This window comes from Anas acuta, chromosome 2 (assembly GCF_963932015.1).
Source record: "Anas acuta chromosome 2, bAnaAcu1.1, whole genome shotgun sequence".
Classification (NCBI taxonomy): Eukaryota; Metazoa; Chordata; class Aves; order Anseriformes; family Anatidae; genus Anas; species Anas acuta.
Genome location: NC_088980.1, coordinates 47,401,972 through 47,429,435, shown reverse-complemented (window position 1 = coordinate 47,429,435; position 27,464 = coordinate 47,401,972). Strand labels below are relative to the sequence as shown.

General features: G+C 40.4%; 1 protein-coding gene across 2 annotated transcripts in view; it reads right to left on the bottom strand.

Annotated features, from left to right (window-relative positions):
• The window catches only part of SLC66A2 (solute carrier family 66 member 2), a 50,546-nt gene that overhangs the window by 9,143 nt on the left and 13,939 nt on the right, over positions 1-27,464 (bottom strand). For both annotated transcript variants that reach the window (XM_068674687.1, XM_068674688.1), the window contains one exon: positions 8,539-8,755. In XM_068674687.1, the coding sequence (XP_068530788.1) occupies positions 8,539-8,755 (217 nt within the window). The remainder of the gene's footprint in view (positions 1-8,538; positions 8,756-27,464) is intronic.

The following is a 27,464-nucleotide window of genomic DNA, read 5'->3' as shown; positions in this document are numbered from 1 at the left end:
CTTTGCAGAACATGGGCTGATATTGGCACCAACCTACACAAAAACAGAAACATGGCAGTGCTCGCTTCCTGTTTGCTCTGTAGATTTTCTTACATCAATGTTATGACTGCATGTTTGTAGCTTAACACACAAACCCAAAAATACGCTGCATTCTGGAAGGCACAAAGAGAATCAGACATTAGACGGTGACTTCTGCTGTGAAATTCTGTAGTGGTTTGAGCAGACATACCGGCACAAATAGCAACAGGAGGTACATGTTGCCCTGATGTAATTGCATCCTGTGACAGCCACCAACTTGGTGCCAACTGTGCTCAGGCAGTCAATGATCACAAAAATCCCAACAGTTATGTTCAATAACAGAAAAACAAATAAGATTTATTAATCTTCATCTACTTCACAAGCTGTTTTTTTCCTTCTGTCTCAGGCAAATGGACCTAAAAAAAGGAGAATTAGCTTAGATTCCTTTTGTTCAAGACTTTTTATTGGAAGGTGACCAAAACTTCCCCAAATCATGGCCAAGAGCTAGACCAAGACACAAGCAATGCTGGATTCAAAGTCTGATTTTTTTAGATTGCCACAGTTTCAGGCATTTACTCATATACTGGCAGCTGGCTTCCATATATGTTAAAAAATGCAATAGTTCTTGGGATATAAAAGCAGAATAAAGTCATTTGAGAGGTGACAAGCAAGTATCCCCTTTGGGGAATAAGGTCCACGTGAAAACAGCTTTTCAATTAATGTTCTGAACACTGCATTTGCTCTTGGGAAGTGAGGGAAAGGGGACAGAAAGTCTCTCTCTTGCAACCTTTTAAGCCATTAGCTCCCCCAAACCATTTGCATGGGAATGTTTGGAAGAGAAAGCAGATTCTGTTACAATACCCTGACTCTGGAAAACTTTCAGCTCCCATCTGCAGCTCCAAAATAAGCTGCTTAGAGAAGACAACAAGTATCCCGAACACTGTACTTCAATCAGAGGCTGGCCTGCCTTCAACAGTGAAATGCAAAACCGGAAAACATGAAATCCTAATGGCGTGGTATTTTTAACACTGCACAAAACAAACAAAAATCAGTAAACACAGCATTTGTTCCTAACAAAACAAACAAACAAAAAGGCTTAACAAAGAAGGAGCTTTCCTGATGCTAGGCAAATCATTCAGCATGCCAAAAGTTGGGGGGGGGTAAGCAACTTTGGGATCAGCTATACAAAGGCTGGAGTTTGAAATTCTGGGAACTAAATGTGTATACTGGTCCTTCTATGTATGCAAGCATAGATTTCTAATGCTCTACAGTCTTAGGCTACATGATGCTGCAGGAAGAAGGGCAGCAGATCTGAACAGCCTCAAACACCCTCAGTCTGCACAGCAGGTGTTAAAATAAATCTCTTCTGTGGATCAGAGGAAAAGACCTGAACCACATCTCACACCAGTGCCCTCCTTGCAGGAAATGGAGAAATGGGCACCAGCCAGGCTGTGAAGCCCAGGGCTGCTCAGACAAGTGGCACAAACATGCGTCAGAAGGACTTTGAGTTCTGCTCCTGATGGGTTTGGAAGTTGCAAGAATTGTCGAGACAGGGAGCTGCTATCCTCAGGTCAAGGGGCTGGGATACAAACCGCACCTTGCACTGCTCACAGCACAGTGTGCAGCATTGTCTGCTACCACCACAGGGCCCAGCAGTGTCAGTTCAGTGGAGATGGTCTAGAGCACACCTGAATTACAGCATCCTTTAGGATCTCCCTCATGAATTTGTTCTAGAGCATTTGTCCCCCTTTACCTCTCTCTCTTTCATTTTATACTTGTAAGTAAGTTGGGACACAATCAATTTAAAGAGGGATGAAATCCAAACGCAATCCAAAAGGGATAGACATCCCCTAGGATAACTTCATCCCCAAACTCTTTCCCATCTCCTCCTTTGCCCAGTATGAATCCTGCTTTAGGAAAATCTCTAGCACAGCATTTAGTATCTGAAGGGACAGTTCTTCCACCACTACTGTGAAAGCTTACATGAAAATGCCAGGACGCCTTTCTTGTCATTTGATTCCATTCCCTTATGTTCACATATACCATTTCCAGCCATCCTCCCTGGAACAAATTATAACCCTACCTTTGAGCACCACCGAAACAGCTTTTTTTTGACAGCAAGTTTCATTTCTTTCATCATCCCACTCATGAATGTTACAAGCACTTCTTTCCCTCTTTTAGCTTTTGGGCAGACCATCCAGCACATCAGACACACTGCTGGCTCTTCTTCTCTTTGTTTTTCCCTCAGTATCTGAAGAGCAGGGACCAGATGCACCATTGCAGGTCAACTGGAAACAGAAAATCCCATCTTTCTGGACCATTCTGCAAAGTCACTTCCCAGCCTAAATTCCACTAACCCGTTTTTTCTGCTACTCAACTATTTACCACTTAAATCACTCGCATTTCACAAATCTTCATCACAATTAATATCACCACTCTGGATATTTGCATGCTCACATCTCAATTTACATTCATCCCAAGCAGAATCCCATTCTTCTTCCCTTCCAGTTTCCTTATCCAGCTTGGTCCTACTGCATGGAGGGGGGCAATTTTGTTGCCACATAAGCAGACAAATCATCCTTCTTATACAACTGGCTGCTGTGAACAACAGCAGAATCATCCAGGTGCTGGAATTCCAAGTATCAAAGCATTTTTGCTCCCAGATTTGTTAGGTGTCAAAGGAACAACGCATTTTTTAGAAAAGTTTCCTCTCTCAGGTTCCTGTAATAAGACCAACTCTGACCTTATGTGATTTGGCAAGACCGGGCCTTAATTATGCAAATAACTTGCATGAAACTTCCTTGCCAGCAGAAAACAGTGTGACCAGATTTAATGGAATGCTTTTGTTACAGAAGTACAAAAATTTTTCTCTTGTATTTCAAATTTTCAGGGCACAGACAAAAGCACTAACCGAAGAGAGCATTGCTTGGACATGCAGGCAGTGCTTTATTCCCTTTAATGTGATGAAGCCTTGAACTATTTGTAAAAGATGAATGCTTTTGGTTTGAAGTCATTTTCTTTGAATTTGCTTTTTGAGCTGATGGGATTAGGTGCCAGGGGAAGGGAAAAGAGAAAGAGGTTCAATATGTACACGAGCTTTAGCAATCCATACCACGCTACAATCTGGATGATGCATAAGGAAGCTGATACTGCTGCTCATACACTGTCAGAAGTGCTGGAAGGGCGAGGGAAGGAAGGTCTCACACTCCCTCCTGTGTTTTTTTTCAACCCGCCTCTTCCTTCAGTTCCTGAAATTCCTATGTGTTGGGTACACAGGGCACAAAGAACTGTCTTTGGAGCCTCACACTGAGTGACTGCAAGTCTCGAGAGAACAGCTCTGGGGAGACATGCCAGGCAAAAACAGAGATGAACATGGTGCTGGCCTCAGCACAGCAACCTGCAGGTAACGTGTCCACAGAAATTCTGCAGACACTGAAGAACAGAAGAGGGAAGGGCAAGGACACAGGACCAAGGGCAGAGAGATCACAGGTTTGCTGGAACTGAAAAGAAGGGGTGGGAAAATAGGAGAGAAGCCCTTTACTTCCAGGGATTGGAACAAAATGGTTTTCATGCTATCTGTTTACCTGCTGAGAGAGGACTCCATGCCATTCTGAGGGCACTTCAGAGAGACCAAGCCCGTTTATTTTCCTGATGTAGTAACTCTTAGAAGAGGCTAGCAATCTTCTGAGGACTTACACTTGCTTTACCCACTTAACTCTAAAGAAGGCAGACTCAGAAAGGGAATCTGATGTTTCTGGTGCTCTTTAGAAACTCAAATAAAGAGGTGAAGAGAGAAGAGGTAAAGAGAGAAGTGCTAAGCCTTCCAAAATATTGTCCATCTTGTCATGAAAACTCTTTACTGGTTGCTCCATAAATTTCTGCAAACCTGGATGTATATACAAAGACCAAAAGCGATAATCCCCAAAGAATAGTTTTTATAAAGGTCACTATAAAGGACAATAGTCACCAGCTAACCGGTGCTATAGTAGTGAAAGAAGAAAAGTCAGCAAAGCAAGATGATGAAAGAACTAAAACCCCCAAAAAAATCATGTGAATTATACAAGTGAACCATACAATTACAATTAACTCTCTTTGTACTTTCATTGGTGAAAGCACCAGATGAGACACAAGGCATTACCAACTCAGGTAACCATCATATTCAACAGTGTCTACTTCAAAATTTTGATACAGGCATCCTTTATTCCTACTCCTATTCTTTTTGATTTTGCTATCATCCATACAAGTTCTGGCAATGAGAAACAAGAGCTGGGGTAAAAATAAACAAACAAACAAACCACAATACTGCCATTGACTGCATTCTCTACTCTTAATTTTCCTTCTTTTCAGCACTTTTTAAATCCTTTTCCGGCTTATTTCTCTTCCTCCTTTACTGAACTGCCCCAAGGAACCACAGATATTAACAAAATTGCTGTAACAGATGTTTATGGTATCTGACATCTCTTTTCAATGGAACTAAATTTATTTATTAGTTAAGATGCTAATGTGTAGTTCATGCCTTAGTGGAAACATCCACAACTTTTGCCAGTTCTCTCTAATTTAGGGTTTTGTTTTCTTTTAAATACCAGAACTCCAAAGATAATAACTGGCTTGAGTTGTTTTACCTACTTGCTATTCAAAAACTCCCTCAGCCTAACTCAGCAGTACCATTTTTAGAGCACTTGCCCAAAATGCCTAAATACAAAATCTCACTAGTGTAGGTGACCGGATACTGGTTAACCAGTCCTAAATAAAGCCTTCTACATGTGTTTATGATGGCAGCTGACCAACCCTAGTGCAAGCAGAAAAGTCTAGCAGCTTTCATTAACCTTCAAGGAATTTGGATAAAGCGAGAACTTGTCTTTGGGACAACCCAAAGAAAAGACTTCCTCAGAAGCCAAAAGCTTACCTTCAAAATGATATAGAACTGCGCGTGTTATAAAGGAAAAAGCTATAGAGCAGTTCTGAATAAAAGCAGCCTACAACAAAATTCTGTCTCCCCCAAAAATACCAACTTGTGTTTTTTTAAACTTGCTAATCACAGCGACCTACATCGCACTCTAATCTGACTGAATGCCATACCGAATTTTTCCTCGTTCAGCCTTTTCAGGTCAGCTTTCTCAAGACAGATTGAAAGGAACAGAAAAGCAGGCTAACCAATTGTGCCAGCTGTCCCTGAGTATCAAAGCTTTGAGCCTTTCACCCAATGTCGGCCAAACTTGGCAAAGGATGTACAGAAAGATCTACCTCTCAGGCAGACTCCAAGATACACAGCCCAGCTCAGTCCTACTGCCAGATCCCCTTCCTGAACCTGGGGAGTTTCTACAATGCAGCAGCTTTGAAACTCCAAGCACTGCCTGGAAAGAAACCACAGCTCCATGGGGCTTGAGCAGCAGTTGACAGGCAAAGAGGGTCACTGCCAAGTGATTTTTATGAGCTTCTGTGAAAAACCTTTAATGGTGGTCAATTATTGTCCCAGAACAGGGCAGGACAGCGGACAGGAATGCAAAAAAAAAAAGACTGCCCTGAAGCAATCCCACGCCTTGTGCAGTACCAGGGTTAACACAGCCCTGCGTAGGACAGCACACCTACAGCTTTTTCGTAGTATACAAAGAGGAACACCCTCCACACTCCTCCTTCAGTACAGGCAGGTCTAATGAGATTATGAAGGGTGCATAATAATAACACCAGTGCCTGCATGAGCCTGAGCCTCCGCAAAGATGAGATTCTTCCCACCAAAAAGCACACAACTCCCACTGCAGGAGTTCTGCAAAAGCTGCTTTCCCCATAAGGGTGGGATTCTCTGTCCTATCGTCCTGTCCAGGAGGTCCCTACCTTTGTGTGCAGCAGTGCTAGACCTAGAACCTCCTTCTCTGGTGCCTCACGTTGAACACTGCCTTTTCTCTAAAATACAGCTTATTAGAAGGGGAAAGCAACTACAAGTCAAGTATGTCAGGAGAGGGGACACAAAAATAAATAAGCAGGGAAATTCTTGTCTGTATGGTTTTTGTCCCAAAGCAAAAGCATTGAGTAATACCAGGAGCATCTGATTGCAACTGTAGCAGAGTTGGCATCGCTGCCTCTATTTTGTTGGTTTACACTTAGGAAAGTATTTTTTTGCTAAAATAGAAATATATTTAACATATCAGCTGCTGTGTCCTATTCTACCCTAATTTAGTGACAGATGCATGTTGCTGTTTCCCTCAGCCAAGCCATGAGGATGTTCAAGGAACCTCTTCTCTGACCTCAGTAAATTTTGTGATGCAAATCAGGGACATGGGCTCCACTTATGCAATGCGGGTGACAAAATTGCTGTGGTTTAAAAAGTTATCATCTCTAACCAAGACATAATTGTCCAGAAGGTCACTAAATACAATAAATAGACTAAACAGAGCAGCTTAATTCTCATTGCCCTCCCCATTGAGTTTAAAGCCACAAAGATATTTGAAGCTCATCTATTTTACTTTGCCACTGAGGACTGCTACGAGAATATCTGGCAGCCAGCCATTATGGCCCAACTGACAGGCAAAGGCTCACCAGCTCAATTCCTTTTGACAGTGTAAACATCCACATGCACACTATTTCTGCATGGAGTGGTAAATAAATCCCCATGGGCATCAGCAAGTTCGGAAATTCAGTCCTGTGAGTAGCGTGGCTGGACTGCTGCATGCTCAATTCTGTCCTTCCAGGACTGGTGTATCTTCTCTGACATGCTTTTAGACAGAGAAGTAGGCACAGGAAAGCAAGTTGAGAAAAAAAATTTCCAACAGCTTCTTCGACAACTGTTAAAATAGTAGCAGAAGTCCTTCTAACAGTAGGAACAGCCTGGTAATGCTTATCATTAAGTCAACTCAGTATTGCATACAGCTAGAAAGTATATGTGGTTCCGGCAAGATATATAAAACTACAGTATAACCTGAGAAAAGAAAGATATGAACATCCGCATTGGCACAAACATAAGTACATGTACACTAAGTGGTATACAGACTCATCAGTACCCAATGTCATACAAAGTACTGCTTTGGGAGTAGAACCCACAGCAAACCCATTGGCACAGCTGATAAGGAGGATGGCTACCTTTGGACCCAGTTCTGTTTGATGGCAAGGGAATGAGAACTTTTATGCTGTTTTCTCTTGACTAAACACAGCATTCTTTTCTGAAGCAGTTTTAGACGAGAATTCTGCAATTCTTTGCTTAATGCTTTACATGAAAACACAAAGATTTTTTTCCTTCTTTTACGGAATAGCATATACAGGAGACTAGAAAACTAAGCTCAGATCTCCAGAGAGGAACTAAGGAAAAGCAAAACACTACCTGGCAGCAACTATTATAATATGGCATGTTGTTACAACTCATAGGTAAAAAACATACAGGGAAAAATCAAACCAGCGTATGAACAAGGTCTAGCAGGTAAATTGTTGTCTGGGTATCATGAGTACAGGCAATACCAAGGCATTGTGTGCATGCAAAATAATCAAATATTTTGGAAGAAAATCCTGACTCTGTGCCAAAGGTTCTCCCAACCAAAAAATGCCTTGAGCATCAAAGCAGATTTCTAAACATTCCCTCAAAAACATTTCAAGCTGGAAAAGAACTTAAGTAGCTAACATAAGTGTTTCCAAGCCAAACAAGCAAGGGAAACAATATCAACACACAAAAAACATAATTACTTTGAACTGAGAGAGGTGGGGGGTGGTTATTTGTTGTGACCAAAGTAAAAATTAGGCTAGAGAGCTTAAAATCAATGAAAGAGAAAGTGTTTCAAAACAAGGAAACAGAAGTCAATCACAAATGACCAAAGCACTTAGTGAATTGAATTTGCAGCTGAACTGTTTCTACAGACCTGTGCAGTGATGCACCACAGTGAATCTTTCCTCTCTTAAAGATTTTACAAGTTGCCTTTGCAATTTGGAAACCTTAGTGTTAATACTGACATAACCAATAAACCATATGAAACAAAAACCTAGTTTACTGCCCCAACAGTCGGCACAAGATTAAAATTTTCTGTCCCACACTTGTTTATGTGACTGTAAACTTCTCATGTTTGAGCTTTTTAAAATATCAGTATTTTTAAATACACTATTACATAAAAGTGATGAATAAATTTGTGAGAAAAAAGTGACGAGCAAACATGTGAGTTACACTTGACAGTGACAAGCTGCAGACTCAAAATACTTTCTCTTTAGTCCATTCCTAATCAAAAGCATGGCACAGCTTGAGTTGAACTGCAATATGTTGCTAATGGCAAAAGCAGTAGTTTTACACATTTATTTTAATAAAACACATTCCACCTTTGAACTGCCCAGCTGGACTTGAACAATGGGTCCAACCTCAGAGGTCTAAGTGAGGTTAGCACCAGCGTGTGCTGACAGAGGACCTACTCCAACAACTGCTGTATTTTCAAGCAAAATTTAAAAAGACGATGTCGCCCCACACAGAAAGTATTATACCCACACTATACAAAAGTTTACCTACACACACATGCACACACTTTATTGTTTTATTTAAGACAAACACCATACCTCATTCCTTCTGTAGACCTGTTCTGGTAGTTACGGTAGAGCTGGGGAACACCTAACATAGCCTCAGTGAACACTGCAAGGAAGCCCAGTGTTTCCACGAACAGAGATGAGTCAAGCCAGAGGTAAGTGATGTAACCGGTGACACCAGTGAAAGTCAGGACACACTGCACGTAGTCTGTAAACTTGCTCCAATGCCAAAAATAGTTCAAGTCAAAATCTGTAACAGAACAGGAATGGAGGAATTAAAACAGGTTTTTCCAACCTAACTCGAAGTTTATCAGGGTGGAATTGAGAACCAGTACAACTGTCAGCCTTTGGGAAGAAGCAGAAATAAGAGGAAATGTATTTATTTTAAAATAAATAGATAAATAAATAAAAATTCAATACATATATATAAACAGAAAAAAAATGAAAAACATGATTTGCAAAATATTTTTTTTGGTGGGGATGTTCAATACGGGAACAATAAAACAAAGACCTGCAAAACCTTTATTTTTAATTTAAATATTACTTTTTTTTAAAAAAAAGTCATTTTTGTTAAGACAAACCTTTGACCTTCAGGTATGAAACATAAACTCTGGAGATGAATATAACAGAGTTGGCACAGGAATTGCTCCACAAAAAACTTCACAATACCAAGCATGGGTCCCAAGCACATCAATGCCAGCGTGCTTTCATTTAGTACCATTATCTTTAGCTTCAAACTGCCTGAATGCAGGCTGAAAGAAGGTCACCTGAAGTCCACAGCTGTGTACCCTGGTGTGGTACTGCTGCCTGCAGCCAAGGGCAAGCTGTGATGCACAGGCAGTACAGGTTTACTGAGGAAGATGCACAACTGTGAAGAGAATCCAACCTGGAACACGACCTCCCACAGACATCACTGTGCTCTCCAAGGGCAAAGTGTACTTTTTCACATTTGTACTTTGCCAGTACAAATGAGTGTAAGGTTTACATTTATTTTTACGCCTATGAGAACACTATGCCACAAAATACTCTCTCTCAAGAAAGAATAAGACAAAGAACAAACCAAGTGTGATGTTTGCTTACATTAACAACATGCCACTGGAAGATACACATTTATTTTATTAATGAATAATAAAATATACAAACCCATAGTCATTGACAGTATAGAAAAACAACAGCTGAATTTCCAATAATAAAAATCCTGAAATAACTGTTCATTTGCAGCTGCTGATCACGTCTTCCTTTCTAAGAGCACTTTAAGTTAAAAAAGCTATTAGTCTGGTGGACGCTCTTTATTAACTACTCTCCCTTTTTTAATACTTGGCAAAACTGTGCCTCAAGACAAGTACTGCACCCAGTTAAATCCTTTCTTTGCCATACAAAGAAGGAGGCAAAACCAGCCAGCAGCCATACCCAACCTGCAGCATAATGCATTTTTGTATGTCAGCCATCACCTACAAGAACTACACTACATTAAATAATCATTACATTGCACTGACAGAGCCACTGTCAATGTAATGTTGACCTTCAGTATTTTATGGCAGTGCCTCCTCAACCTCAGAGTTCACTTCCAGGGACATAAGACTAAATAAAATTAGCCCTGGTGCTGGCACAGCCACCCCAGCATGCGAGCATCACACACGCACTTCTGGAGCTCTGTGAAGGCTTTTGTTTGTGGGGGTGAAGAAAGAACAGAACAGAAAGCAGCAGAAAAAGGACATCACAAGACAGCCATAACCACCAAGGCAGGAAATACATTATTCATTTTACTTTACCGCATTAAGCACAGCTTAGCCAGCTGGGCAAAAGAGATGATTGCCTCAGTGTATTTAGTGATGGCATGGCCTCGCCTTGAATACTGTGTACAGCTCTGGGCTCCGCGATATAAAGTGAATGTTAAGGTACTTGAAAGCATCCAGAGGATGGCAACGAAGCTGGTAAGAGGGCTAGAAGGCATGTCCTGGGAGGAGAGGCTGAGGACACTTGGTCTCTCTAGCTTGGAGAAAGCGAGGCTGAGAGGCAAACGCGTTGCTCTTTACAGCTTCCTGAGGAGGGGAAGTGGAGAGGGAGGTGCCCATCTCTTCCCCCCGGTAATCGATGAAAGGACACGTGGAAATGGCACACAGCTATGCCAGAGCAGGTTCAGACTGGACATTAGGAAAAATTTCTTTATAATGAGAGTGGTTAAACTCTGGAGCAAGTTTCCCAGCATGGTGGTTGATGCCCCATGCCTGCCAGTGCTCAGATGTTTGGACAATGTCCTCGTCAATATAGCTTCACTTTTGGCTAGCCCTGAAGCGGTCAGGCAGCAGGAATCAATGACCACTGAATCAATGACCCTTCCAACTGAACTACTCCATCCTATGCTATCCTTAGTCTAACAACAATTAGCAAGAGGGAGAACAGAGTAAATTCACTGATTTTCCCACTATGCACTCAGCTTCTTGAGCAATCCCAAGCAAATGGCCTAACCCACCAAAAGAGACCTGACACTATGCAACTGTTAAAATAGCAAGAGACCCTCTGGGACAGAGGCATTTGGGCTTACAGCGGGGACAGAAAAATGAACAGTAGAAAAAAAGTGTGCAGAGATAAAATGTGGCAAGATTTAAAAAAGCAACCTCCATTCTAGAAGAGGAGAGCTACTAATGGCTTTGGATTAAGACATAATAGCTACTTTGACCAGATTACTTCTTTAAACCCCGTCTGAGATGTTCTCAAAGAGACTTCAGTTTGTTTGTTTGTTTTTTACAGACACCTCAAGCACCGGCTTTCATCCTTTAAAGAGGCAATTCTTTTATTATAATTCAGACCTCTTACATCCAAACACATTGGGTGGAAAACCTGCGTTTACTTTCCAGCACGGGTCATTCAACTTTATACAATGTTGATCAGATAACTGATTCGGACCAGTACCAGATTAGTAGCTAGTGGCAGCCACAGGCAACAGCACACCAGCCACTCTCCTCCAGCCTCCTAGAAGAGGCCCTCTTGGCTCTCAAGCTGGGCACATAGTTGTTACACCTCAAATCATGGACTCAACAGCTTAGTTTGGAACTTGCTTGCATGGCATCAGGACCCTTGGCCCCTCACTTACTGACCCCTCACACAGCTGCCACAGTTGCTCTGCATACCTTGTGTTTTTCCTCCTGCATTCTCCACATGCTCAAAGACCCTTTTGAAGATAATCATCACTGTACACCAAATTTTTATTTCCCCAAATTCATTATCATAACAGAAATGAACAAAGCACATCTCTAAAATAAAAGAAGCCAATGTTCATAGACCTACCATGAGGCCAGCTACATGGCCTCGTGCAAGCACTTGAACACATGATTACCTCCTACTTTGTCAGCTGTTCGTGTGCCTTTTCAGTATTGCTACCCTGAAGTTCATTTCCATTCACGTAAATACATCTCTGAACCCAGTATTAGGCAGACAGGAAATCTGGTAATGGCAGTAATTTAGCCATCATCCTTTATCTGAAAACCTTGGGTATTATTTCTGTTATAATAACACACACAGACCAGAAAACCATTGTGTGAAACAGGACTTCAGCTGAAGCAATTAATTACTAAACAAGGAAACAGACGGAGATTCTTCTGTTTCATCTTTTGCTCAAAACTATCACGATGCTATGCAGTGTCCATTTTGCTATACTAAGTTATAGGTAAATTCTAGTTTCTGAAATTTGAGTACATTTCTAGTTTATAACCAAGATTATATATTATTATTGAAAATATTTACATCTGAAGAACATTGTAAATGATAAAGAAAATATTGGCACTTCTGCTCCCCTGCAAACATCACCCTTTTTCTTTAAAAGGATGAAACAGGAAATTCCACTGCACCACAGTTTATTTCCATCAGTCATCTCAAAATCTGTCCAAGTTAAGCCCAGATGCATACCTTTCTATTCCCTGAAATAGGAAGGCACCGTTTGCACTGTTCACTCCTCTCACTAGCTCCCCCTCCTCCTCTTTATGTTTGAAAATCCTATTGATGCTAGGGGGGAGGGCAGATGCAGAAAAGCCAACATAGATTGAGGGTGAAGAAAGATGAGATTAAAAGACTCATTTGAGAGGCATGTTGCAGGCTAGATATGAAAAATGTTAAGCAGGCAGATACACTATTGCAAATAGCCGTGGTTGGCATTAGTCAAGACAAACTGACAGCAGAAAATTCAAGATTCTGGTGTGGTGCAAATGCCAACTGACATAAAAAGTCTACAGTGTTGGCTTTCAAGAGAGGGTGAGTGTGACACAGAGGTCCAAATGGTTAAATTATTTTTAGCCAAGAAGCATTTTACAACATCAGCTATGTTAGTTTCTTTTGGGAAGCAAAGGCTTTAACATCCTAAAACTGGTGCCTCACCATTCTCACAGTAAAGTATTTCTTCGTAATGGTTAAGCTAAATCAATCTTTTTTTAGTTTAAAATCATTACCTCGTCCTATTGCTACGCTCCCTGATAGGACATTTAGATGTACTTCCCATCTTGTTCATCCTCGACAGCTCCCCAGTCAGCAGGTGCGTTTCTCCAATCCCCAGTTCGGAAATTCCTGAGCACCCCACTGGGCACCCAAGAAATACCTGGAGGGCTTTGCATGACTCTTCCTAGGTGATCCATAACGAATTCCTTCATGCTCATTAGCAATGTATCCAGCTAGACACTTCTTTTCTTTCAGCAAGAAGAAAGGAAGCAGCATAAGACACATACAGTGAATACTGGTGCATTTAGGATTTTTTTCTTTGTTTTTTTTTGAGAAAGCGATAGAAACCTGCAACATGCTGTGTGAAGCCAGAATTTCTTTTACACTTTCTGGGACTAAAGAGGCACTTGCTATGTTTCACGCAGGGTACAAGAGAAGAAACGGGAGTTTAGCACCAAGAACTTCTGGCTCTGATCCAAACACCTCTCCTTCAGAAAAAAAAAAATATATATATATATATATAAAAATAAGGAATCCTTCATCGTGCACAGATGAAGATGCTACTATCAACACCCTGCGTATCGCCATTCCTTCAGGCTTGTGACCTAGGAATTTCTGCATCTCTGTTTACGTTTCAGTATCTGACAGCCCTGCTACCACAGTGCACAAGCATTTCCCTGTGTCTATCTTACAACATTCCTGTCCTACAGATTCTTCCTATCTGGCCTTCACACTTGGTAGTACCCAAATGCTGTCTCTTCTTCTATACTACTTTTAGGATGGAAGCAAAATAATCCAGGAAGTCTTAATCCTTCTGAAAGTATCAACCAAACCTATACAAAACAAATTTTTGTCATTTAATGAAATCCATTTTGGGGATCCTTTGAAGGCACATATTTGGCTTATTTTTCTTTGCCTCATTTTATGTGTTGTCACCAGCTTTTATAGTCTCTTATACTAGCTCTCTGCTTTGTCACATCAAGTTCATTTCTTCCCCATATCAGGTTGTCACCCACACTTCTTCCTCCTTGTCAACAGAACTATACAGGAGTGGGGTAATATCTACCTCTTTTTTTTCCCAGCACTGTCCCCACCTCAGTGTCACACTCATACTCCATACGGTTCCTCAGCACAGCTCTAAACATCAGCAATTGTTCTGCTGTCTTCCTGCAGTTTCTCTAAGGTCCACTCAACCACCTCACCAAAGGAAATTAGTAATTGCAAGGTTAAGAAACACATTAGTTCCTTAAAAAACAAAACAAAAAAAAAAAAAAAAACACGCAAATGAACTGGTATATATTAAAAGTCGCACAACCACACTATTTCTTAACACCCCACCTTTCCCATTATTTTGCTCTTTTCCTGATTTTATGGCCTTTGACTTAAGGGAAACCCTTGAATATCACTTAGCACAGTGGTCTTTACCAGAGATAATTAGCAGTAACAGCCCCATTGACTATTTTTGAACCTTAAGGAACAGCAATAAAAGTTAGACTTAGTCTGAAAATTTCACCCCCTGCTGCTAACAATACACAAGACAGCTAGGAATGAAAAAACAAACCAAAACACTCTCCCTGGGCAGCTAACAGACAGCCTTTGCTGTGCTAACAGTGTAATTTGCTTTGTACACAAGCTTCAATTTATGGGAGGCTCACACTAAAAAGAATAAAAAGCATTCTAGAGAAAAATGCAGTTGTATAAACCCACAAAATTAATTAAAAAAAAAAAAAGTCTCTGAAACTACCTTTTCCTCATCCTCAGCATTTTATGCTGTTTTTGCAAAAAGATGCAAAATTGCTTACATCACTTGTGGTGCCCGACAACCAGCCTCTGTTGAAATTTTCTTGTGTGTTTCCATAGGTACACATACATACACTTGCACACACATACACACATCTATATTCCTCATGGCACTAGTAACTTTATAAGCATTGAAGAGAAAGCAAAACTATGAAGCAAGCAGAGGAGAAGAAAGACTTTTTGTTTTAATACAGATGACAGATGTTTTCAAGACAATCTTGCAGAGGGTATTCTTGCAACACCCTACCAAGTTACCTCGTGAAACACATGCATCCAAACTCTTTTCCTCTCAGTTCCAGCTGAGAGAAAACACCAAGTCTGTACTCCTACAGCAGGTCAGTCAGATCAGAAGAAAAAAGAAAGATCCACACCCACAGATACATACCGATATTGCTACTAGGGCAAGGCACTTAAATTTATCCTAGATATATCAAAATGAATAGGAAAAATAGGACTGCATTTCCTCTGTGAAGACTGGCCTTCTCAGTAACATTAACACAGAAATAATCTACTGTGATAGTGCTACTTTGGCCTGTTCGGAGCAGAAAAAGGCTCTCTCTTTCTACTCCAATGCACTGACCATTCTTCTTACTCACTGCCTCTATGAGATCATCTCAACGGCTGGAAAAAGCAGCTATTATCTGACCTACAAGATGACTGATGAAGGAGAACAGCTTAATAATTAGGCAGATAATGGAGCTAGGAAAGCCACTGAAATGTGGTAGCTGTGACCCAAAGGAATTAGCGCTGTGGAAAACAAACTATGCATTTGAAAGCCAGAGTGAAAGCAGCACGAACAGCTTTATAAACCACGTGAGACAGCAAGCGTGGACTTCAGGAGGAGCATCTCTCAAGAAGCGGCCAGGAACAAGAGGAATGGCAAGCCCAGGGAGCAACCCAGAAGAAGGAATTTTGATGCCTACGGGAGGCAAACATCCCTGATCCTGCTCACCTCCTGCCAAGAGCATCAAAAATCCCAAAGTACCACGGGATCACAGGAAGTCAAACTAAGCAAATAAATCCCCCAGCCCTTTGCCCACAAGGACAGCCCTGAGGTCAGGCCTTCACTCCAAACAACACTAACGATGGAGGCAACAGATTAGAGCTAAATTCTTCTTTCGGCTAGATACTACGCTAACTATAGAAACCAGCTTCTTTTTTAACCAGCTAGCTACACAGGGATGAGGCGGATGTCACAGCAAGAACGTATAGCACCAAGATGCTATTTTTACAATCATTTCCACAGCATTTTACACTATCCTCAGCACGGCTTATCTAAGTGACCACCCACAGCCCTATCAGGCAGTTCACAAAGGTCTCCAGACAAAAGACTTCTCTCTAAGAGGCAATTGGTTAAGGACTGCAGAGCAGGCTGCCTTGGCTCCAGGTTCTTGTAGCTGGAGTTATAAACTCTATTGGAAACAGTTTAATTTATTTTCAATAGTACCGAGGCTAATTTACTGTCTAATTAGCACAGTCTAATTCTCAAAAGATATTAAGCCTACTATAGTGAGTCTAATTCTCAAAAGATAGCAAGCCTACTACACTGCTAGAAACAATGTGTACACGTCATACTCCATTCCAAGACTACAATTAGACTTACAGAGATGAATAAAAATATAAAATATTACAAAAACAAGTTGTTCATTAGTCTAGATGCAGGCTGTCTCAGTTACCACAGCACCAGAGACTACAATGCCAGGCTGCACACACAATACAGCAAGTTACCCCCAGAAACTCTTGAAGTGACTGTCAGACAACAACACACCCCCCTTTTGAACTGCACGTCGCTGGGGAAAACACTAAATACCAAGTGACTTGCATAAAGAGAAATGATCTCTCTTAATTAACCCTGAGCTGAGGTACCTGAGGCCCTATTTCCTCTGTTGTGAAGACACCACAGAAAGAAAACATTTGTGTGATTATTTTTTTTTGTTTTCAGAAACCAAAGTCAGGCATGCATTTGCAAACATGTATACAACACAAAGCTAAACAGCCTTCCTAAAAATATAAACTCCTCTCTTCATTTAGGATCTTTTTTTGAAAGTTTAGTCCTTGTTGCCTAGGTAACCCACCACCAGGCAAGACAAATTCTAACCCCCAAACTGGCCCTACTAATTTAGTACCCAAACAGAGTCATGCATTGTGCAGCTGCCTCCTCTGCTCAAGTATGCCATGTGGCCTGCTAAACATCTCCTGGCAATTGCCTAAATTAACCTCAGAACGACCCATTTTCAGTATCAGTAGTTTAACACCTCAGAATCCTCAGATGCACGTAGGAAGCTGTAGGAAGCTTTTGGATCTTTTTTTTCTTTCACGTGCTTCTCTCCTTCTGTCCATTCTCTGACTGCCATATGACAACCCTAGACATTTTCTTTAATAATCAGAACTCATTACAAAGATGCTAGTACCTCAAAGTGACCGCACAGTCTGCTCTGCTTCATAGTGTATCCTTCTAAATATCAATTGCAGATAAGAACAAAAAGGGAGGGTGGTGAACAAGATTTCTGTTTTGAAAAAACAAATGGATATTTCTGGATTTTTGCTGTATAGCAGAACAAAAGACTTTGAAAACCTTGTGAGGAGGAAGAAAAGCAAACATACAGATGGGATTTGGGAAAAAGATTCAAATTTTTTCCTTCTATGGTTTGAAATAAGGACCTTCAGCACAGGTTTTTCTACATCCTAAGGGACCACCAAGTCACTAGACCTATTCAGGTCAGAAAGCATCTTCTCTCCGCATAAATCCTACCCTTTACAGATGAACAAATCATGATGATGAAACAAATTCCTTGAAATCATTTATGTGTGTGTTTGTGAACATGTGATCATCCACCAGTGACAGCCTTTTTCCCCAACAATCAATTCACAAATTTCTGGCCAGCACTAACAGAAAAATCTCAAACATAATTTCTCATTTGCTAGCATAAACATCAGGTAAGCATACTGGCACTTGTAGAACTAACTGTGGAAAATCATTTTGAAAAAAAATATATTTTTTAGGTAGATGAAGTTAGAAATAATTTTATTCTCCCTATGATTTTTTAAGGAAAGGAAAAAAGGGCCTTCTGGCAGTGGAAGGTTTTCCATATCCTACATAGCCTGCAGTGTTCTCTTACAACATTTAAACCAAAACTTACTCTATTTACCACATGTCTGCAGAGATCTAAAGTACTGTATGCGGTGACCAAACAGGAGAAATTTCCATACAAGTGACTTCATTACATTAGCAGGAGGAATTTATAGGGAGGGAGACCCATACAGAGTTTCACTTGAGTGCTTGCAGGCTGCTTTACTGATTACAGCACTTGTAACTGGAGGAGCCAAGTGAAACAGAGCCACCCTGAAACAGAATTTCCCCTTCAACTTCCCAGCTGTTTAGTCTGACCGCAGATAAATCCCTGCTTTGACAGGAGCAGTGATGGTTAAGCAAGATGCATTTTTGAATACCACAGGGTTTCTGAACACCTCGTGTCTACAGTTTAATGTTGCATTAGTCAAGGTGTCTTCAAGATCTGGAAAGAAAGGTAGCAGTAGTGGATTTAAGATAGGTTTGGTTGCAATGCAGGTCATGCACTCACAAACTGTTCACATTTCCAAGCAGAAGTTTAAGCCCCTCTCACCCCCCTCAAGCTGCAACAGGACAACTGTTTAGTTTCCTGAAGCAGCTAGTTCTTATTGAAGATGAAGAATGTGGGCTTTTTTTAAATTAAAAAAAAAAAAAAAAAGCCTGCATCATCAGCCAGATCTGTTCTTTATTTGGTTCGAAACATAATCCCAGGAACAGTCTTCTCAGTACCACTGCGAGAGCAAGAAAGTGGGGGCGAGGAGGTTGGGATGAGCAGGAGGGGGAGTATCGGGAGGAGAGGAGGAGGATCAGGACTATCTTAGGCAGGCATTGCTGCCAAAGGGTTTGGCACCCAGCCACTGCTGGAGGCAAAAGCCTTCGGCTGTTATGCCCCATTATAAATATAATTAGTTTTTAAAATGACAACAACAAAAAATCCAAAGCAAACAGAAGACAGTACGCTGTCAGTGTCTACCAGTTAGATGACTCTGTCCCCAGGTTACAGCCTTCGTTCTCCTGACCAAGTGATGCAGGAATTTGCCTTCCTTTGCCACATCCTTTACACATCCCTTATTCAGGAGTGCAGGGGATGCAGAAATGACAGCTGATGAACCATAAATAATTGACTGCTGAACAACAGTCTTACCCACAAGTTCCTGTTAAATTTCTGTGTGCAGTGGCTGTCAAAGGCTGTTCTTTGACAGCCACTGCGCACAGAAATTTAACGAGGAACTTGTAGATAAAGATTATCTTAAGCCATTTTGATATTAAGTTTGCTATTTTCCCTCAGTGCACAGTTACATGTTCTGCTACATCCTACTCCCAACAGGGAGTGAAGTAAGGCATAAGAGAGTAAATAGTGTCTCTGAAGACAAAGTAAGGAATTTAGAGCAAATTAAGTTTTCTGAAATAACTGCTTTGATTTTTTTACATGCCAAAGGGTACAAAGATTAGAGAAAGTACAGCAATGTAAAACTTCAACATAGGCGAGGAGTCATTCCCAGTTTTGGTGGTTTGTATAAATGGACAAGAAAAAAAAAAAAAAAACACATGTGAAAGGAAGTAGAGAATTTTTAAAACCATCAACTGTTTGTTTTGTTTTGTTTTCTCCAAAGGCTATACAGATCGGAGATAAGGAGAAAATCCTTTTTCTTCAAGTTTTATGTGGGGTGGAGTGTGGGCGGGTGTAAATAAGTAAGTAACCCACAGAGGGCAGGAAACCCACAAAGGCTAGTGCTAGTGTGTATAGAAACAGAGCAGTCTTTCTAGTTTAGAAACAGCTATATTGTCCTGGTTTTGATGAGGAGAAAAAAATCCTAAATCTCATAAACCTTCATTGAAGAAGCAGAGATATTTTGAATATTTAAAATGTTTAATCTCCAAAGTTCCTATCAGGCTTTTCAGCTGCAATAAGTAATAGTAAAAAAGACAGCTTTAAGCAGCTATTAAAATTAAATAGTGTTTCCCTGAAATTATGAGGATCTGTCTTCATTTCTCTAGTTCCTATGTCTCCAAGGAATCCATCCAGGTTGAACAAGGCCCCTTTTTTTTTTTAATCTACAATGCAAGTAAAACTAAATGTCAGAACTGAATTCTGGGTTTGGGATTTTTCCCCTACCCTTGGGAGGGAACATAGGATCCTGATGCAATACGTGTAATGCATACTGATCACAGAGCAGCGCAAAGAGAAATTAGGGCACATAATAAATGCATATAAAAGGAGACATGAAGAACTTCAGGATTACTGGTGGTAGATTTCCCTCCACAAGGAGTAAAACATGCTGATTACTAGCCATCAAAGTATCTGAAGGGAGACTGCGTATGCCCTGACTCTCACCATAAATTCACGATTTGCAGAAAAAAAGCTACCTTATCTTACTGATTCAAGAGGATATAGGCAGCACCTTCTCATGAACAGCTAGGTTACATTCTTCCTTCCCCAACCTCACTCAGCATTGTCATCTCCTCACACAGACAGAGTGTATGTAATTGTTCTAGTAACATGATAAAATGAAATTTTAACATTTAAAACTTTTACTCTGAAAAACAGAACCAATTAAAAGTTTAAAATATGATTACAAACATTAACTGAGGCCTGTGATTACCAAGCTATTATATTACTTAAATCACTGTGCATCTACTGCATAGCTTTAAAGAGTCAAATACTAAACCCAAAAAATTACCAACTATTTCACTGGAACCAGACCTTAGAAAGCTTTGTTTGCTCCTGCAAGAACATATTTTTACTTTTTAAAATTTTTCTGTAAAAATACCTCATTTATTCAAATAATGGGAAACAACAATTGGGAACTGAATGAACACGTGTTTCCCTCTCTGTCTTTGAAGAATGACTGAGAGTAAAAAGAATGAGATAAGAACAAAGATGAGCAAATTAATTTTATTGAAAATTTATCAAAAATAGATACTTAAAAAATAGTCTTTTTTTTTTAAAGTATGTTCCCACAAAATAAATATGCAATATACTGTAGCTTATTTACAATTTTTTAAATTTAAATCAATTTTTCTGCAGTTCAATTGAAATCTGTTTTTAAACAAAAACTGTTTGACATAAGTTGCAAGTAAAAGCAGTCTAATACATGAACATCTGATGCATTTCTAACATGATAAAAAATGTAATTTCTCACACCATAAGCAAAAACTTGTGTTTATTTCATTATGCAGGAGATGGGCAAGTTCTTCTTTCCAGACACATTACAGTGCTATTAATTTGTATATCTCAACTTGAACATTCATTTTAACTTTTTTTTTTTTTTTTTAACCATGCCTCTTAAAAATACTCATTGCTACATGTCTAAACCATTTGTCCTGATATCTACTGCAATTCTCTCTTCTAAAATTGTTTATTCAGGGTGCATGTAATAGTAAAATGTTTCTTGCCAGACGGGAGGGAAGGGAGATGATAACGTACTGCGTTTCTTCAAAAGTTGACTGTCATGCTGAGACGGAGTACAGGCATAGGAAGAAAGTATTTCTTCTAAATTCACTAAATTCAGAAGAAATAGATTCCTTATGTTATCCAAAAGTACGACAAACCAAAAGTTTAGCTATCAGCTTCTATGTGCCAGCCAAGTCTGTGTTACCGCAGCACTCCCATCAAACAGCCACTGCGCTGAATGCCTAGCTCTGTGCTGTTTTCCTTAGCGATGCCTATCTCCCCAGCATTTGGGAACAGAGCCTAGGACTAATTCCTAAACAAGTTTCTTCTTGTCAGCATATGTAAGTTGCTCTTCGGGCAACCTGTTAATTTGCCAGCATCAAAAGTGACAATTTGGCACTTTGTACCAGAGGGGTGTTTGTTTGCTTTTTGCTCTTCAGTATGCCTTGGGCCTGCAGGTTCATAAAAAATAACACAAAAAATAAACATTCATAAAGACAACTGGGAACTCACTGTCTTAAAAGAATAATTAGTAAGCAAAACTCATTAGTAGAGAGGGGGAAGTTTTATACAAGGTGCTGCTGATCCTCAATACCACAGAGCACAGTCACTATTCATCTCACCAAACCTGAGCAATATCTAGATAAAGTCTAATCCACCGCTTAGTTTTCTGGTTTCAGACCTCAGGCATAACATGGAATTTCCTGCATCTCCTCCCAAAAGCAAACAGCCCAGGGAGACTGGCTAACTGGAGCATACCAAAGATTTTTCTTCTTACTTGAAAAATCTACCTAGGGCTTGTAAATCCTTTTCTAGTCAATGTATCTTTGGGAAATCACTGTTTTTAAAGTGGGAGTGCGTAGGGGGTGAAGGTGGGAATCTTTCAGTAAAATAAAGTTATTCCTCAACAGTTTTCATTCAAGGATAGTTAGCGTAGTCCATTACAAGTTAAAAACATGACACTTGGGTTTAAATAGAAAAGGTCGTTTTTTCTTTTTTCCCCTCTATGAAACAGCAACAATGCTGCAGTGATACGTGCCTTTCAATACCCAGCAAGAGGAAATGCCTTATTAACACCTTTATTTATATATAAGAGCTTCTGAATGGCAGTCTTATTAAATGTGTTCCCTATTTCTAGCTTAGCAGAAACTATTAATTTTACATTCCTGGCGCACTTTAAATGACAGAAGGCTAATACAACGTAAAGGACACAAAATGCAGTGGAAAAAATAAATCAGGCTGAATGCAACAATAAGGATGTTTCTTTGCCATCAGCTCCACACATAGCTCACTTCATAAAGTGCATTATGCCAGCTCAGACATCCTACTGTCACACAAGCCCCCATAACATCATTGCAGTTGTCCTGAGTATGTATCAAATGAGCAGCTTTCCAGAGTGACAGCATGCCTACCTTTCCTATTGAGTCTATTTACAAAAATCAGCAGCAGAAACTGGGTGCAAGCTATCCCTCCATCTCTTGTACAGGACGTAACTGTTGATGTGTTGGCCCAGTTGAGGCTGAGAGTTGAACTGCTGATTCTAAATCGCTTATATAAATGCAAAGACAGCATTCTCTAGAAATACATGAAATCTACAAAATATAGATGTGCCAGGATCTATAACAAGATCCTAAAAGCATGCCGCAGCCAGATTTTTTCCCTAGCAAGCTGCCCAGCCAATCCATTATGTCTGAACAAAGTTGGGTAACAACACTTCCTTAAGCGCATTTCTTGTCATCCAGTGTTACAAACCACTGAAAAAACAGAGCTACCAACATATCTGTACTAAGAACTAAAAGTATTTCACCTTGGAAGATTTTTTGGAAATCTGCAGGGAGATTAGTGTCTGTCAACTTGGCTATCATATAGAAAATAACAGTTTCTTCTCACCTGCCTGCTTTGCTTAGAACTGAAAGACACGAGACAGGCAGCAAAGCAGGGTATCACAATGAAAGCTAGAAAACTAATTCTCTTGGATTTAAACCTATATTCATCTTTCTTGCATTAATAATAGTTTGATGAGCTTTCACTGGCAAGGACTGCCCTCTACAGTTCCTGAGCCCTACTAACAGGGTTGAGTGCATGAAGCATTACCCACAGATGATGAAAGTATGAGTTTGGAAGCACTTATGTTAATGGATACTTCTAAGGATGTGAAAGTGCAGGCTTATGTCTTTCAAGGATGTTTTCAGTCACCTCTAGAAGTTCATGGTGATTTGGATGGGTTCTCAATGATAGGAAAAAGGAAAAGGAGAAAAACAAACAAACAAAAAAATCACACCCATCTTCAATGAAGAGTATATGTGGAACCAACATGCCAGTCACCCTAACCTTATCGCTAGGAGGATTATGTAAGAAGTATGGAAGAAAATGGTTCCTCCGATCCATTTCAAAGCACATGAAGGACAAAAAGGTGACTAGTAACAGACAACACAGATTTACAAAGGGCAAAGTGCATTAGAACAATGTGATTACCTTGTGCTAGGAGATGACTGACTTTAAGAGAAAGAAGAAAGGATTGGATATTGTTTATATTGCCTTTAGCAAAGCAGTTGACAGTCTCCTACAGTATGCTTATCAGCAACATATCAACTGGTAAGTAGAGAATAAAGAGTGCAGAAAATTGTCTTGGGACACCAAGCTCTATGAATTTTTCCTCTCAATGGAAAAACATACAATTGATGGTCAGTTACAAGGCAACCTACTAAGCAATCACTACGAGGGCCAATACTCCCTAACATTTTATTACCAACTTGGATAAGAAGTTCATGAACAACACCAAGTTATGGGATGCTATTCAAAGGGATAGAGATACAAGCTGACAGGAATACCATGAAGTTCAGTGCAGTTGCACACCCGGGGAGCAATAACAACATACCACAGTACGGCTATAAGGGACTGCCTTACTAGAGAGGAGGCTTGTGGAAAAGTGGAGGGGAGCCTGGCAAACCGAACATGAGTCAGCCCTTGGGGCAAAGGCAACCAATTGCATACTGAACTATACAGTTGAGTAAGCGTGCGGCCAGCAGGTGGAGAGAAGTGTTTATTCCTCTCTGTTCAACACCCTGGAGACCCTATTGGGAATACTGTGTTCAGTTTTGTGCCACCAGGTACAAGAAAGACATTGCTGTACTGAAATGAGCCCAGGAGTGGGTCACCAAGATGACTAAGGAGCTGAGGTACATGGCATACATGAAGAAACTTAGAACTGATTTTTTCAGCCTCCAGAAGAGAAGGCTTCGAAATCTGTTTATTCACTATTTCTACAGGTGGCACAACAGGCCTGAAAGCAGGATCAGTCCCTCACAGGCTCCAGGTGAGTGGCTCTGCTGAAGACTGGGAAATCCGAGAGCACCCTCATGTGGTTCGATGTTGCTAAGAGCTTTTCTTCCATATATTTTAAATAAGATTCTACAGCTATCAACGTAAGTTTTTTTTATAACAAATTGCCACTTTATCCTTCGACTCTCCATTTCTGATTTTATTTTCAATGTCTTCTGAAAAGGATTAAATAATACTGCAGAGAAAGAAGGGGGGAGTAACTGTTCCCAACACACAAAACCACAGCCAAACTGCGGATGCAGCTGGATGTCATTCCATCAGGCAAACATCCTAGTTTCACACAGAGTCGCTGTTACAATCCCCTCTCCTAGGCTCCCATCCTAAAAGACCAAAAAAAGCACTTCAACACGAGTCTAACAAGGGAGTGTGTACTTCTGGCAAGAAGGTATTTAACTCCCCTCATGTCTACTTGCAGTTATGCACGGACAGAGGCTGTGACAGCTGTGTACCAGCAACAACTGTGCTTTTATTACGTATTTAACTACCCAACAGTCGTATGGGGATTCAGTAACTAGAAACTATGGTGTGAAAGACAAACCTTCAATGAAACCAAAGCGATGCCCACGTAACTGGCAAAGAGAAACTGTGTCTGTGACTCTGCTCAGGCTAGTGAGGCCTGGATGGAGCAGCATGCTGTAAGCACCCGCAGACAACCGCATTGCACATGTGCTTGTCTGCTAGCTGGACGCTCCTGTTTGACCCAGACAAATTGAGTACTACGACCTGAGGGAGCCGGAGAGCTGACTGAAAAAAGTTTACAGCCGTCACAGCGCACGCGATGTGTCAGCTGCGTCCCAGAGTGTGCCAACTCCCAATTTATCATGAGCCAGCTGATCCCCTGAGTGAAGCGAAGGGACAAAAGAGGTGAACATGCAAGTTACTCACAGGGCTGCCACGATGACTGTGCAGTGGTTTAACTCAGCAGGCAGCTCAGCACCACACAGCCAGTCGCTTCCATCCCCGTGGGATGGGGGAGAGAATGGAAAAATGGTAAAACTCATGGGTTGAGATAAAGACAGTTTAAAAGGAAATGGAAGAGGAAAATATTATTACTATAATTATGATAAAATAATACACAAAGCAATTGACATTCCGTGCAATTGCTCACCACCCACTCACTGATGTCCACCCAGTCCCAGAACAGCAGCCAACCTGCTCCCTGGTTAACCTCCCCAGTTTTATTTTTCAGCATGACATCGGGTATTATGGAATGGCCAACGTGGGTCAGCGTTCCTGGCTGTGTCCCCTCCCAGCTCCTGGTGCACCCACCCCCATCCTCCTCACTGGCAGGGCAGTATTAGAAGCTGAAAAGTCCCTGGCTTAGTATAAGCACTGCTTCCTGTCAGCAACTGAAAACATCAGCATTATTCTCATCCTAAACCCAAAACACAGCACCATACCAGCTACTGGGAACAAAATGAGCTTTATCCCAGACAAAACCAGGACAAAGTGGAAACAGCACAGAGTAGCAGATGTGCCTATTTCATTCACGTTGCTCTTTTGTCTTCATTACTATGCAGGTTCTAACTCTGAACTTACCTGCACAGACATTTTACATTTTTCACCCAAAGAAAATAAGTCATTTTAAATATTAATGCAACAGGGAGATCATCTGCATTTTAGTTATCACTGTTGCTTTAAAACTCCTTACTTGGATAACTTTCTGTTTGGGCAAAAAGCAAGGTTCAGGGTTCAGTAGCATGGAAAGTTTTAAACCCAGCTTCACATAAGAGAGGAAAACTCTTGTCATCTACTGGAAGCGTCCTTCAAAGTGTTTAAATATTTACTTGGAAAATCAAACAAATCACATTCACTTTGGGATTCATCTGCCATGTCAATGAGACCCTTTGAAACAGTTTCACACAATACATCTCTGGAGCAATGTCTTGCTTAGTGTTTTCCTACTTCTGTGACGACAGCCTCTAATTCTTATTTTACCGCAATTTGGTGAAACAGATTAAGACATTTATCCACAAACTAGATGACCTTTAGAGGACCTTCCATCTCAAATCATTCAATGATTCTATGATTTGTTCTAAAGCACCTCATCAAGAAAAAATAAATTAATCATGTCCTTAACTTTCACAGTACATTCTCAGATTAATGCTTCAACATCTACACTGATAGTTTTTGTGGATAGCCAATCTTCATCTACAAAAAGAATAGGCTGAATGTTTACTACATAACAAGAAAAAGAAAGTAATACAATGATCTCCGGAGTCTGAAAGCACATTGAAGAATATTTTCAGAAAACCAAAATAAACAGGGAAAAGGAAGAAGCCAATCTCCCCTTGAACATAATTTTCGTTAGAACTCATTAGAAGACATTGTGAGAATGTCCTCACAGCACAGGAAAATACGGCAAATATTCCCCTTAACTACTCTCTAAGTGAGCTTTCCAGAGCTGTAGCAAACAGAGCACCTGAGGACATAGCTCACTCAGTTTAATAACCCCCTGCCAGTCAAAGTATGACTTATGCTGTGATGTAAAGCACTGTATAGCCCACTTGTACGCCCGCTTGGGCATACTTTTGCACACAAATACCTCAAAACATCTCTTACTTTGTTTGCACCAGTAAGAATTACGCCATTTGAACAGAGAACAGACGCGCCAACCTATCATTAAACCTCTGAGCATGAGACTACCCTTTTTCCTTAGTGATAATGCAATTCATCTCATTATTTTGCTAAGCAGCTCCAAAATGACCTTCAGTCACCATTTATTAACCAATTGTTTCAAATTTAAATTAGTTAGACTAAGATTAAACGTTTTTTTTCCTTACGAATGTCAAACTTTTCAAGCACTTGAACCACGAAGCAATAATTTTTAACAAAAAAAAATCAGAAATGAATAAAAGGTCACATTAAGTTACTTTTTTTCTGTTTAATTTTAACCACATGAAGCATTTTGAAATAATCCACTCA